This window comes from Marmota marmota, unplaced genomic scaffold (genome assembly GCF_001458135.2).
Source record: "Marmota marmota marmota unplaced genomic scaffold, marMar, whole genome shotgun sequence".
Taxonomy (NCBI): domain Eukaryota; kingdom Metazoa; phylum Chordata; class Mammalia; order Rodentia; family Sciuridae; genus Marmota; species Marmota marmota.
The window spans coordinates 29,306,230-29,321,685 of record NW_025999949.1 but is presented as its reverse complement, the minus strand read 5'-3'; the positions used below and the strand labels follow the sequence as shown (position 1 = coordinate 29,321,685).

The window sequence follows — 15,456 nt, the reverse complement described above, 5'->3', positions numbered from 1 at the left end:
GGTAATGGAGGGAGACCCTCATTGTTATACAAAATTACATATAAGAGGTTGTGAGGGGAATGGGAAAATAAACAAGGAGAGAAATGAATTACAGTGGATGGGGTAGTGAGAGAAGATGGGAGGGGAGGGAGGGGGGATAGTAGAGGATAGTAAAGGTAGCAGAATACAACAGTGACTAATAGGGCATTATGTAAAAATGTGGATGTGTAACCGATGTGATTCTGCAATCTGTATTTGGGGTAAAATTGGGAGTTCATAACCAACTTGAATCTATTGTATGAAATATGATATGTCAATAGCTTTATAATGTTTTGAACAACCAATAAAAAAAAATAAAAAAGAATACAAGTAAACACCATGCAGAATACTCAAAGTGTTAAGTTGGAGAGATTGAAGGATTTAACAGGAACTACTGAATAAATGTTAAGGTGTCCATGTTGAAGTTACCCAAAGACGCACATTCCTCTGTCCCTGTTTCAAGTCTTCCTGAAGCCCTAGTCTTCCTGAAAGCCGTGAGAGCTCCTCCCTGACCCCATCAGCAAGATCTCACTGGGAAGAGGGAACACACTCTTGCTGGAATGCCGAGTGAGAGTTCTCAAGTTCATAGCCTTCCCTCCTGTGTTGGTCAGCTTTCCATTACTGTGACAAAAGTCCTGGGCTGGGGCTGGGGCTCAGTGGTAGAGCGTTCGCCTAGTGTGTAAGGGACCCTGGGTTCCATCCTCAGCTCCACATAAAAACAAATAAATAACACAAAGGTATTGTGTCCAACTACAACTAAAAAATTTAAAAAGAAAAAAAAGAGGAAAGATTTATTTTGACTCATGTTTCAGTATATGGTCAGCTGGTTGCATTATCCTGGGCCTATGGTAAGACAGAGCCTTACAGCAGAGGGACATGGCTGAGCAAAGTTGTTCACTTCACAACAGCATGAAGCAGGGAGACAGACGAGGGGGCTAAGGACAAGATATAGTCCCCAAGGGCATGCCCTCAAGGATACACTCCCTCCAACTAGGCCCCACCTCCTATAGTTCCCAATAGTCTCTTCAGTTATTAATCCATCAGTGAATTAATCCAATGACGAGGTCAGAGCCCTCATGGCCCAAACACTTCCCAGATGCCCCATCTCTGAACACTGCTGCATTGGGAACCAAATCTTCAATGTGTAAACTTTTGAGGGACATTTTATACTCAAACCATAATAATTCCTTCTACTTTCATATTTGGTCTCTATACTGAATTGAATAGTGTCCCTCAAAATTCTTTCCAGAGTTATAAAATCCATTCCTATTTGGCAAAGTGTCATTGTAGATATAATTGGTTAAGTAAGATCAAGTCATATTGGACTAGGGGGGGTCCCTTAATGCAACGTGACGGATGTTCTTGTTTGAAGAAAAGAGACAAGACACCAACACAGAGGGAAGACAGTACGTGACAATGCAGGCAAAGACTGGAATTATGCCAGCCCAGCGGAGGAATGCCAAGGGTTTCTGGTGACCACTATGAGCTTGGGGAAGGCAGGGGAGACCCCCGTGTAGAGCCCCTAGAGAGAGTGTGGCCCTACTGACCCCATGATTTGGACTTCCAGTCACCAGAACTGTGAGATGATGCACCATGGTCGTTCTAAGCTGCCCAGGTTGTGACGACTTCTTATCATAAGCTCAGGGTTGAAGTCCTCACCTCTCTCTCCAGGACACCACAGTGAACTTCTGGTTGGCCCCTGGCCTCCAGTCCATTGTGCCCTTCAGTCTCTGCTCTAACCTTTTGGGGTGACCGGCTTACACACAAAGCCCATCAAGGCCTCTCCAGCTTGGAGCCTCGATCTCCCCTGACCTCCAGCATGAAGGCCGGAGCCCTGTTATGTAAGAACCCCTTGTCTTGTGCCTGGGCTTTCCCAAGTCTTAGAGGGCCCAGCAGGTCCTGGTCAGACTCCAGGTATCTTCGCTACCCTCCTTTCTGACGCAGTGTCCCTCAGCAGAGCCATGCCTGCGCTTCATGCCTGTCATTCCTTCTCTTGCTCTCTCTATGGAGACCCTGTCCTCCCTTTCCTCCTTCAGGATCCAGGGACACCCCGTCCAGATCCCTTCCCAGGCGCCACCTCCTCACACCCGCGGCACAGCGCTGGCAGACGTCCCCCTTTATGCTCCCTCAGCTCCCGGACACCCTTCCCCCCTGGCACCGCTGAGCCCTGGATATCCCCTGAGCTCTCGAGGTCGGACACAAGATGAGACCCTGTTGAAAGTTTATGGCAACAAACCCCATTTCAGGCACACGGAGCTCAAAGGGCCAGCAGGGCACTCGGGAGGCAGTTAATCAATGGGCTGGAGAGAGGACAGTCCCCAGAAACAGTGGATGGAACCTGAGAAGGTCAGAGGAGGACAGGCCCCCACCCCAGGAGAGGAGACCCACCGCAAGATGGCAGCTCCCCTTGCTGCCGAGTCCCAGGGATCTCCTTCCCCCGGGCATCCACACACCAGCACGGCCCTTCCATCTGGCACTGTACTGCCCGGTAGTCTCCATTGCGGCGGCAGCTTGGAACATGGGGGTGGCCAAAGCTGGTTGCTGCAAACCGCTCCACTTCACATTTGGTGGGGCCTAGAAGAGATGGGTGCGGTAAAGGAGAGAGGAACAAGGCCCATGCGCCCACAGCAGGCACTGCTCTCTGGTACTGTGAATTCTTACATCCCTGCCCTTACTCAAGTGGAGGTGCAGCCCTGCAGACTGCAGCAGTCCTAAACCCAGCCTGTTCCCTCTAGCAGAAACACACCGCTCTGTACTTACATCGGAATCTGCCAGAGGTGACTAGCTGAACTGCGAGGAACCGTCTCTGCAATATCCGGTACAGGGTGGTTTCAGCAAAGGTGGAAGGCAGGTCCAGGCCAGCAAAAATGGTGTCGTAAATTTCATTCAGTAACAACTCCAAACCTAAGCAAAGGCAGCCAGTATTTCAGGAAGGGACTCATTCAGAAACAAAGCCCTGACCTCTCTGGGTTAACAGATATCCAGAGGGACAGAGCCTTTACCAGCAGCATCATGCATTGGTTCTGAACAATACTTTAATAATTTCCAAAATCAGGGCTGCCTGTGTAGTTGGGCAGGTTGCTCACTGCACAAAGCATCTGCTTAGAGAATGAGCAGTGGAAGTCCATCCTGTGGCGGCTCACCAAGCACAGAGCTGTATTCTCCCCTTTAGCACAAATGGGGGTGCTCTGGGGGCTAGCAGCAGCTGCATTCAGTGTACTACAGGGAAATGTTTGCAAAGGCCACTGCCCCACCACACCCACAGCAGCCTGGCAGGGGAACAGGCAGGCATCACGGTTTCTGCTTTACTTGTCATGATGATTCTCCATCATGGAATCCCACTCCCCTTCAGGGGGCCTGAGGGGGCTCCCTCACCTGTCTCCGCCAGTTCCCGCCCTTGGCTGTCAGCACAGTAACAGTACCCAGACACCTCAGGGAACCTGCTCCGGAAGGAACTGAAGGTCACAAATGCATCTGGAAACCTGAGGGGGAATGGGATTCATGGTCACCACTTCATAGGAGGGAAGCAGCTCCAGCTGTCCCCATCCAAAGAGATGTGGCCACCTCCTCTCCCTCAGAGAAGGAATGTGTACCGTAGCTCGCAAGCCACTCACTCTGCACCTTCAGTGAGTGCATTTCTTTCCCAATCTGTCTACCCTTGAGAGCAAAGCTCGACCTGGTAAAGGAAAACTGGGCTGAGCTGTCTCTACCCGTTAGCATTTTTTATGTCCATGAACACAGCTCTCAGGGCCCGGTGGAAACCAGGGAGTGAACATTGTATTTAACTGGCTCTTCTGTGAGCATGTAACTCTAGAGACAAAAAACCAAGTTTGCTTTGCAAATGTAGTACACTGTAGATGATCTAATTTTGTGAGATCAAATGATTTCAAGGATCTTTACAACTTTTCAAGAGTTTGAAAAAAATTCTCTCATAGGAGATCTTTAAGAAGAAAATTTTCATTTCTTATTTAAACACACACACACACACACAAAATCGGGCTGGGGTTGTGGCTCAGTGGTAGAGTGCATGCCTAGCATGAGTGAGGCACTGGGTTCGATCCTCAGCACCACATAAATATAAAATAAATATATGGTGTGTCTACCAACAACTAAAAAATAAATATTGAAAAATAAACACAAAATCAATGTGATGTTACAAACAAGGGCACCATCTCTTTCCTTAAGTTGAGGAAAAGTCAGTGTTAGTCATGTGTACCCTGTCAATTGCTACAAGAAGCTCATCAGCTGGGTCCCCATTCTAGAACTAATAGGAATCTAAAGTATAGAAAGCCAGATTGAAGATTTCTTCCCAGAGGCAATGTTTTAGTGACCAGAGAGGAATTTTTCATCTTTACACAATATCGATACATTTTTTTCCAATCCCTATATAACTAACACCTGGGGCCTCATCATGATTTCTACCTATGTTGGGGATTGGACCCCCACGCAGTAAATTCACACAGTAAGAGCTCTCAGCACTAACAGATGGTCAGTGATGGGGAAAAAAAATTAAAGAAGCATAGTCAATCTCCTAAATGGAACCAAATACCAGAGATGAGGAAGCTACATAGAACTCTAGCTAAAAGTGGACATGACAGCGTATGTAGAAAGGCTGCAGTGCGTATAAGATGGCGTGCACCCACTGCAGCAACCACTATGGAAACCGGTACTGCAAGACATTGCATGATGTGTGCAGCTGCCCAGATTCTGGACATGTGGGTGCAATGAGGATTAACTAATTTAAATGGAAATAAATGTGCAAAACAAAAGCTTTGTAAACACTGCAAGATTATGGATTTTTTCATGCTGTTGGTTTGTTATTGTGTGTCTGTGGATTATATAAAAAAAGAATGTTACCATAAGAGTGTTTCAAAAATTACTTTACCCAGTTGCCACTGATAGGAAGCACATAAGAAAAACGTTTGTTTTTTGGAAACTGAAGAAATTCAGTTCTAAAAGTACTAACAATGGTATAAGAATTGTTTCTATTTATTGAGCACTAGTTTGCAAAACACAGTCTGTAAAATATCTAGTATATATTGACTCATTTAATCCATTTAATGCTTTTAAAAGGAAGGAGGTATGATTTTTATACCATTCTAGAGATAAAGACAGTGAGGTGTGTGTCGCCGTCTTGGTCTAGAGGTGGGAACTGGTGTGCTCACCCTGCTCTTAGCCACCACATGATAGCTGCCTCTATCAGTGGTGTCACTTATTGTGTGCTTGGCTGTACCTGGCTCCACCCTCTTAAACGGCGAGGTACATGGGTGTGTTCTGACAGTCTCCACCGCATTCCCAACACCTCGTGTCACCTGGCATCTAATAGATGTTGAAGATACATGTGTTGGATATGTACATTGACCAGTTACCTGGAGGCTTTATTCCAGCATGAAGTGCAGGGACTTCATGTCACTCTTAGGTTATGCTCTCCTGATGTGACCCAGAGGCCCACTTTGGCCTCTTTGCCCAGGAAAGACATGGCCTCCAGGGTCTTCGTCATTTCACTCAGCCGTGTTATGGTCAAAACCCCTCCTTCCTAGCAGGCATGCTCCTACAAACTGCCTGCACCTATTGTGCTCGTGGTGTGGACCTCACGTTCTGGTATCTCTGCCTGCATCCTGGAGGGTGCCCTGGCTTCGCTGGAGGAAGGCTCATCCTATCCTCCCGGGAAGATTGCTCTAGGGTTAGATCGCCTGAGTCACTAGGGCTGTCTTTTCTCACCCCTGGGACAGATGTTCTGTGCTGTCATCTTTAATCCCTTCTTCCCAATTCTGTACCTAGTGAGAAGAGCTAAGGACCTGAAGCGGGACATACCAAATTCCTGTCCTGGCCTACCCACACGTGATGATTGCTGTTTATCACTCTTCAAAAATGACAAATATTGAACAATCAGATACTGATGCCAAGCCCTCACCATTTTTATCTCATTTAATTCTCACAAGAGTCCTTTTATAACATCTCCATTTCACAAATGAGAAATCAGGAATTCAGAGTGGTGAGGTAGTCAAGCCAAGCTCACCGAGCTGGGCCAGGTATCCTGAGGTCACTTCCAGTGCTCTTTCAACACAGAGGGTGGCCAGATGGTGAGACTATGCTTAAATGCAACATGTTGGAGGCCTAACCTGCCACCAATGGGAAGTCTAAGCTCCAGATCATTCCAAGTTCTTGTGTTCCTACAATCCAATCTACTACAACCTGATTTTTGTGGATAATTTTTTTAAATGATGCTACTATCTATGAATTTTGGACTGCACCTCCAGCATAATAATTTGCCCTATCAAGATTGTTTTTGTCATTGCTTCTGCTATTGTCATTGGTGACTTGCTGTCACCAGGGCAGGAAGTTTTCTGCTATGCTTTCAACCTCTCATCTGATTTTATATCCCATTTCAACCAAGGAAATTCAGACTTCTGAAACAGAACTGAAAGACCTGATAAAGAAGACAGCCCTGGCTCCATCCATATACTGAGGTCAGCTAGGTTTGGCCAAAGAATACTGCTAGAGGTGGTGGGTTTGAGTGGGATTCTACAGCCCAGAAGGGCGACTCAACTAGGAGAGAAGGAAGAACGGAGAATGTGTCCAGAAAGATTATTAAAATGCCTCCAACTTCTGGTAGAAGACAGACCAGTGTGGGCAGAGGAGAAAACACAGATGTTGGCAGTCAGACAGAGATGCAAGTACAGTGGAGAATGCTGAGGACCAGCAGCAGTGTCTCTGAAATACAGTGCATGGAAATATGGTCTCTGCTGCTTCTCATGGGCACTGGCCTTAGGAAACCAGAGGTTTCACTGCTCATTGGTACTAGGATATTGTCAGGTCATATAGCCCCATGTGGCATATGGCATATTGTGAGGACCTTTGTGAGGACCCAAGGACCAATGTGTCCTCCTCAATAGGAGAAAGACATTGTGTTCTCCTGTGAAACGGGCTTCTTTTCATCTGGTAGAAACTGAATAACATCTTTTCTCTGGAAATAGAGCGTTCAGAGACAAATATGAAAGCTCTCACACTTGTCATCACTTTACAGAATGATTGATATGAGCAAACCAATTACCAATCTTTGCCCTGACTTATTCTTTTTGTGGGGAGGGATACTGAAAATAGAACCCAGAGGGGATTTACCACTGAGTCACATTCCCAGCCCTTTTTATTTTTTATTTTGAGACAGGGTCTTGCTAAGTTGCTCAGGGCCTCACTAAGATGCTGAAGCTGGCCTTGAACTTGCTCTCCTCATGCCTCAGCCTTCTGAGGTGCTGAGATTACAGGCATGTGCCACCTAACCAGCACCTTGACCTATTCTTATTTTTTACCCTTACTCTGCCCTCCTCACAATTTCCTCTATTTTCTGCTTTTATCCTGTTCTGGGCATATGTGAAGAAGGAAAAAAGATAAAATCAATGCAGAGTAATACGCATTGCATCTAGTGGAAAAGGTTGCTTGCGTTTTGTTGATCATCTCAGGGTGATCATAGAAGAATCTTCCAAAAGAAAATTCTAGAGGAGAAGCAGGTGATGGCATTGCTGAGTTTATGCTCAAATTGTGGCCAACCCAGACTTAATAAAGCTCAGTGGAATCGCGATGCTAGTACCCCCAAGACATCCAGTCAGGCCATTTGCAAAGCAGGATTCATGCCTCTGGGCTCAGGCAGCAACAACCCATATTCAGATTCTCTGCCTCCTCTCTCTGGTGCTTCCTCCAGAAACCTAACCACCAATTAAATTAGCAACACATTTGACTCTGTCCTGCACTCCAGTGGGTGCTCCTTAAGAGAGGGTCCATGGCCCAGCACAGTGCCTGAGTATGACCAAGCATCACAGAGAGCTCCTGTGAAGGTATAAGAGGAATCATCTGACAAGATATCTCCATGTGGTCTTTTCCATATTCCAATTTTGGCACATATTAAGAGGTACCTTCCCTCTTTCACGGGACTGTTAGGATGGCATTTGAGGAGAGGCATGTTGCTAAGAGGTTTGAGTAACCTTAGTTATTGATTTGCCTGACACCACATCTCCATTTAAATTCCTCGAGGAAATCCCTTCAGAGAGTCAAATTGTGACTTTCCTTTTCAAACGTATTCTCATGGAAAACAGACTCTCCCCCTCCCTCACTTCCCTATCTGTTTCTTCAAGACAGTTTTCAGATTCCACCTGGTAAATGGTTCTCCAGTCCTGCTCATCTCCCATCACCCACTCCATCACCTGCTGCAGACAGTGGGCTCCCACCACATGCCTGGCTACTGCCGTGGCGTCTGAAGTCAGAGTTGTCTCCTAGCACCCACTCTGCTCTTCCCTCACCCTGGGCATTCTTTTCAAACTCCAGGCTTAAAAAATCACCCTTTGTCTATCTGAAATCCGTCTGTAACTGGCCATCCTGTGTTTTGTTTGGCAACCCAGGTGTTAAGCTTACTCTTGGGTGGCCTCCAGGGCTCCTTCCACTCTCCCCAAAAAGTCACTAAGCCTGGGACTGGCCAGGTCTACGTAAGGATCAGAGAATTCCTGATTCCTGCTGGGCTTGCAGTAACAAACCGCCAACCCTTCCCGTGATCTTCCTAAACCAGAACTTTCTCTGAGACATACTTCCATACCAGAAAGGAAGGAGCTCATTTCCGGATGAAACTTTTTTTTTGCCTGTTTACCAACAGATGCTTCATTCTCAATTTTGCATTGAACTACACTGCCCTCTTGTGGAAGTAGCTGTGAATTGTTCATCACCTTAACAGGGCACCTGCGTGCGCAGTTCCTTGGTGCATCTTCCTGTTCGGTAAGCATTTACTGTGGACCTGCTGTGTGCAAGACTCTGCTACATGCCAGGGGGTGGGGTGGGGAGGGGAGACAGATTCTACTAGAATTCATGGATTAAAGGAGACAGACAGCTCTGGAACACAATCATTATGCTTCCTGAGTTCCTTCTGTTTCAGATTCCTTGTTTGCATTCTGGAGACTCTGATGACACAATCATGTCCATGAGTATAACAGTAGATAAAAGATGAAAAATTCCCTGGATATAGTGAGCAATGATGTGAATTGAGGATGCACTGGTTGCATCTATGAGTGTTGGGTAATTAGGCCATTTGAGCTTCCTACGTGCTCACAGGCAGACTCTTCTCTAGTTGCTGGGTGGGGAAATCCAGGCTACATGTGTGAAACTGGGTGATGCATGAGAATTCCCTACAGATGAATGATAGTCTACAATTTTGTCAGTCCCCAATGGTTCATGAGTGGTTTGTCGTCATATCTTCACTGTGGACTAATGAGCAGGGATTGCCCTCCGTTTCACAGATGGGAACACCAAGACACCCTGCTATGCAGTGGCAGAGATGGAATGCAGGCCCTGAAGGCAAAAGCTACAGGGCCAAAGAGTGAGGCAAATGGATGGAGTTGGCAGGAGTGTGGAAGAAAAGCTCAGAGGGACCCTGAAGCAGAGGGTGAGCTTTGATCCCAGGAGGGTGGCTCAGGCCCAGCATCTGGTTGCCACTTGGAAAAGCAAGTAGCCCCCCGCCCTGGTTCTTTAGAACCAAAAATTTGAAAGTTTAGGCTTTAGGTTAAACATATGAAATTGTCAATTCTGAACTACACTTTTACCTATAAAAATGAAAACTTAGGGTATAATCTACTAAAAAGTCCCGATTTTTACACTGTTATGCATCTCAAACAAAGCCCATCCATGGGACCAACACAGGTTGCTACTCTGTGATGCCTCTCTGGCACAGCCTGTGAGAATTTCCCCTCACTCAGGGAGGGAAATGTGTTTTAGGAGGCCAGCCACATGAAGGCCCCAGCTCACCAGCAGAATTCCTGCCAGTGTTCACAGATTAGTACTTTACTCTATACACTTCCATTCCATCTGAAGTCTACAGGCATCTTTAAGAGTTCTAGCATCCTGTTATCTGAGGTGCCCATGTTGAATAGCCAGAAGTTTCTTGGCTATCCAGATTTATAAAGCAACTATCACTCTATATTTGTTATTTAAATCATTAAAGTTATTCCCATGGGCACAGGAGGAGCATGCCTGTAATACCACTGACTTGGGAGGCTGAGGCAGGAGGATAGCAAATTCAAAGCCAGTATCAGCAACCTAGCAAGACCTTGTTTCAAAATAAAATAAATAAATAAAGTACTGGGGATGTAACTCGGTGGTAAAGTGCCCCTGGGTTAAATTTCCAGTAATAAAAAAAATTAATTAAAAAATTCATAAGTGCATACATAAGCATTCTTCACAAAAACCCATAAACATAGTTATATCCATGTTTTTAAACATGCTTTCTTTTGTCTTTTTCTGCTGACCCTCCTTCTGCCCACCCCCAACCCCTTCTCAAGAGCAGCCCTGACTATCTAAGTGGCCAATGTTAACAATGTGGAGTGTGCTTATTCAAATCTCTATCCCTGCAGACCTACGCAGACACTAGCATAATTATATAAGCACATACAGAGGATCTTTTTGCTTGTTTCCTTCTTAAAAATCAAATCATGCTATATTACTTGGATTTTAAAACTTTTGTCACATAATCTGATAGAGACGGAAGCCTCTCCAAGTTGACTGTCCCAGCTCTAACACACTCTTCTGAATGTCTGCTGAAATATTTATGGCATATATACATTTTTTCAGCCATCCACTTTTTAATGATCGTTTTTTTTTTCCCCCATTTTCTGCTACAATGAAAGTAATGTAGCAGGCACTTAGTACATGTGTCCCACATTTTGGTATTGTAATTTTTACAGGCTGGCTGGGCCAGAAGAAATACACACACACACACACATATAAATAAATATATATACATATATATTTTATAATTGCAATTATAAATTATACTATATATGTATATATATATATATATATATATATATATATATATATATACACATATATTTTTTTTTTAATTGAAATTGCCAGCTTGCTTAAAAATGCTGTAGCTGTAGGCAGTTCTTCACTCCTCACCAGGCTGGGTGTGTGACATATGGGCCCACCAGCTCCCAATGTGAGTATGAGCTTCATCCAGCAAGGGTCTGGTGATGAGTGGACCCCAAGGGATGGCTGCCCTTACCTGTTGTAGCTATGGACCAAATCGAAAATCATCATGTCCGTGGTGTTGACAAATTTGCACTGGACGGGCATAAACTCTCCATCTGCAGAACACTGGGGTGGTGACTTGTCTCCCACCCCATGGAGAAGACGACGGTTCCTTATCTCACAGCTCCTTGGACCTAAACATTTTCAGGAAAAAAATGTCAAGTTCCTGCGGACGGGGAGGTGCGTGTGTTTCTGCAGTTGAGATGCGTGTGCTGATCCTGCCTGTGTGACAGGTAGGACCCCGACAGTGACTAAGACCCGCACCAGGAGACTCACATGCACTCATTGGAATCCCACTTCTGCTTCAGAGCGCATGGGTCGTCTACCTTGTGAAGTATTGGAATAAAATCTGCCTTCGTCACGCTTTCCTTTTCTTAGGACCTGGTTCTCTGCCCATTTTGTCAGACCTGAAGGGCTTGGTTTACAGTGAGGAAAACTGCCCCCACCCCTGGGGGTGCTGATGCCCCCTGAGACTTACATCGTGTTGGCCTCCCCAGTTGCCGGGTGCCGTAAACCTCCATGCCCTCTGCGTCCACGCACCAGCACTGCACCTGCTGCAGGTCACACTGCACAGGCGAGTAGTCCCCTGAGTCTCGACACTGAGGGAGGTAGGATGTGGCCGTGCTGTTGAGGTAGCCGCTCAGCAAGATTTGCTGCTTGTGCAGCTGGCAGAAGGACAGACCTAGGGGACAAGAACAGCCTCAGAGCAGTGTTGCAGGGCACTCATCTGTCCAGGGCCAAGGCCATGGAGATGGCTGCTCCCTCCCCAAGGGACACAGCTGAGAGGGAGACAGCAACCCCAGGACCCTCATTCAGAGGGTTCTAGCATCCTGTGATCTGAGTCAGAGCAGGGAAGACCTCACTAGAACCACAGGGATCAAGTGCATGCTCCCTGGCCTTGGCACTGCAGGGGAGATTCAGGCCAGCTGTTAACAGAGCTTGTCTGGATGTGGATTTCATCATGGCTAGCTGTGTGACCTTGGGAAGCTACTCCACCACTCTGTGCCTCGCATTCCAAATCTACAGATTTGAAAGGCCTTCCTCCAGGTCCCTGAGGGAGAGCAACTGAGGCCAACCACCATCCCCCTGTTGAATCCCTACTAAATGCTTGTGTTCAATCCTCACATCACCAGAAGGCAGAATGGATATTCATGCTGCAGTGAGGGGCTGGAGCTCAGTGAAGGCTTGCAGCCCAGCCAAGGTCATGCCACCTGACTGCGAGGAGCCAGCCCACTGACATTAGAAAGTGAAGTGGAGCCTGAGAAAGCTGTTCTGCAGGGGTTAATGGCTCAGCTTGGGGCTCTAGTGTCACGTGGCTATGGGGCTTTCTCAGGCCCCACTTCACTTTCTAAGGTGATTGGCTTCAAACAACCTCGACTATTTGCCATAGCAATCGTTTTTACTACACAGCATTTGCCCAAGTCCCAAAGCCTAGAGCCATGCTCCCTCTGAGACACGCTCCCTGTACTGTATGGCTTCAGGGCACCTGTTGTCTCTCACTCTTGCTCCCTCGACACCAGGCTCAGCTCCTGGCACCTGGGAGGACCTTTTTTGAACAGGTGATTTGAATGTCTCATTTGATTTCCACAGAGCTCCTCAGGAGACAGGGCCTTGTGTGGATGCAGGGGCTTTTATTCTAACCAGGGCAGCCAGCAGCCCCGGGGCAGACTTTTGCCCCCTGCCCCCAGTCCGCTGCTGATTTCCGCACACCAGGAGTCCTGGCAAGGCCCTGGATCCCTGGGTGCCCGGTCCACACTCACAAGCCTCTGGCCTTCCCTGCCGCCTGCTGCCTGGCACTTCCCTGCCATCAGCACCCACACACCAACAGGAGCGGCCATCATTTTGGCACTGGACAGTCCTGTGGAGAGACATAGGAGGTGTCACTATGATAGGCTCCCAAAGCCATAGGCTGGGTCCCACCTGCTGGGGCCAGGGGCCAGCTGGTTATGTGGGGATGCACTGGGTGGGATCAGGCCAGGCATGGGTTGTTCCCAGGGAAGTGATGGCTAAGCCAAGACTCATACGGTGGCTACAGTGGAAGAGAAGGTGCCCAGGAGAAGAGAAGAGCACCTACCAAGCCCTGAGGACGGGGCAGACCTGAAACTACAAGTGGCCAGAAAAGAAAGGCGGGAACCGGGAACCTAAATATGGCCTGCCGACAGAATCGAGGCACCCTCTTCCTCCTTCCTCGCCTCCTGGAGTCCCCAGGGGTCCTAGCCCTGGACTAGCAGATCTCTGCACGCTCTGGGGAGTGTACAAAGTGAGGCTAGGCACGTGAAGAGAGTGCAAGACCACACTGGGGGTGTTTCTCACATGAGTGTGTCAGAACACAGTTGTGTAGACAGAGTTCCCCTCACTCAGCGTGACTGCAAGAGTGGAGGGGACACAGGTGGCATGCTCATTCAGAGGAATCTGCAAGAAGAGGTATCTAGCTCCCCCCTGCACTACACATCGACACTCCCAGGGCCCATGCCTGTGTTAGGACAGTGGCCAAGACCCTTTCCAGAGGGGAGTTCACTTGGAACATGGCAGCCCAGAGCCGCCCTGAGAGCCAGGCAGGGTGGGCCAGAGGCGAACCTAGACACAGAAAGCCAGCTAGCTTCTGCTTCCTGCTACCCAGATTCCTTGTGAGGACAGACACTGGGAGCAGGGGAGGCACCAAGGCGCTCCCTCCTTCTCTTTATTAAAAGGCCACACACTTATCAGTAAAGCAATCAGAGTAAAAATATTGGCAAGGAGAGAAGAGATCAGTCAGTAGCGAGGGTTGGATTGGGGCTCTCCAGGTCAGATGTCCTGGAGAAGAGAGAAGAGGCCCCCTCCAAATGATGGGGCCACATCTCATCCACACTGAGGAGTTGGAGGGCACAGCTGTGTGAGTGTGTTAGTGCAAGATGCTCTGTGGGAGCTCATGAAGTCAGACTTACTGGAAACCACCATCTTCTGAGCACTGGGGGATGTGGTCCGCCCGCTTCAGAAAGGCTGCTTCCCTCTGCAGCTCACAGGGTCGGAGCGGTTGGGCATCCACCTGGTATTCTAAGCAAAGGGAAGTACTTCATGAAAGGAGGGTACAGGCGGGGCTCCAGCAGCAGAGAGAGGTCCTGAAGTGCAGATGCTTTTAGCAGCATCGTCATGAATCATAACGGCCTTGCTGCATACTGGACTCTTCCCAGGGTGACATCAGCTCATGAGTCCTCCACACTCCCCTGGAAGTGACCCATAACGTTCTATTCACCATGCGGCACCAAGACTCGGCATCAAAAGTAACCTGCCCCAAGGTTAACTGCTGGGAAGGAAGAGTTCCAGAATAAACCCAACCCAGGACCCCACTCTCACTGGTGAGTTAAGGTCAGAAGGCCAATAGGAAGTTGTTCCTGAACTTGTCAAGCCACTCCCTGCAGAGGCAGCCTGTCCACACACAGGGGAGTGCAGAGGAACTAACAGATTCCACAAGCCTGTTCCTCATTGACAGCTCCTGTAACAGGGGGATCTTACTCAGGAATCACAGCCAAATCACTGGAAGTGCTCCTGAGTACTCATAATGAAGGCACCGAGGGCTGGCACCAGTTCAAAGTCAAACACCATGTGGCTGACCCAGTGATGTAACCGGGGTCCAGTCCACTCCTCGGGGAAATTATTTTTTCTACTGCCTGATAGTGACTTCTCAAATACTCAAATGCATGACATAGACTGTGGGGTAACTAACGAGATAAAAAATCTAATGCCAGTGTCAAAAATCTGGCATAAGAGTAGGGTGAGGAGAGCTAGAATTGAACTGGGAAGATCTAGTTTCCCATCTCCTCTCTACCAGTCACATCTCTGTGACTTTGGGCCATTCAGGTAACCTCTCTGAACTTCTGTGTCTCCATCTGCACACAGCCGGCCTCTGTGTGGGGATTAAATCAGATGGCACATGTTTAAATGCCCTGGGCGGAGTGGAGCCAACCAACTCGGGGCCGGAAAGCTCCCTCCCCTCCCCTGCTCCATGGACTCTGTTGGAGAACTCACCAAAGATGTTGGCTGACATGGAGCAGGCCGAGCCTACCAGGCCAAGGACCCACAGGACCAGGGCCATTTTCCTGGCCCTTCCTGGGATGAAGAGGAAGAGCACTGTCCACCCTCATCCTCTGACCGGGGCACTTTATAGAGCTGAGGCTGGCACGGTCCTTGCACTCAAGGGCTCTCAGAGGGGCAGCAGCTCACTCTGTTTTCTCTGCTGGTCACAAGGAGCCCCTCTAACCTGCGTCCGCACCCACGGAAGACCCTCAAGAGGCCAGTGGGGCATGAGAACCTTGTCTAGACAGCAATGCAGGCACAGGGTGGGGTGGCTTCACAAGACTTTACACGTAGCTCAATGTTGTGTAGCTTCGTGGT

At 48.0% G+C, this 15,456-nt stretch overlaps 1 protein-coding gene across 1 annotated transcript in view; it reads right to left on the bottom strand.

Annotated features, from left to right (window-relative positions):
* Window positions 1-15,456, bottom strand: part of Tg (thyroglobulin) — a 213,545-nt gene extending 198,089 nt beyond the window's left edge. Inside the window, exons 1-8 of the mRNA XM_015486500.2 lie at window positions 15,091-15,456; window positions 14,010-14,118; window positions 12,846-12,943; window positions 11,564-11,767; window positions 11,060-11,219; window positions 3,394-3,500; window positions 2,779-2,922; window positions 2,407-2,592 (exon numbers count right to left, since the gene is read on the bottom strand). Of these exons, the coding sequence (XP_015341986.1) occupies window positions 2,407-2,592; window positions 2,779-2,922; window positions 3,394-3,500; window positions 11,060-11,219; window positions 11,564-11,767; window positions 12,846-12,943; window positions 14,010-14,118; window positions 15,091-15,157 (1,075 nt within the window). The 5' untranslated portion in view covers window positions 15,158-15,456. The remainder of the gene's footprint in view (window positions 1-2,406; window positions 2,593-2,778; window positions 2,923-3,393; window positions 3,501-11,059; window positions 11,220-11,563; window positions 11,768-12,845; window positions 12,944-14,009; window positions 14,119-15,090) is intronic.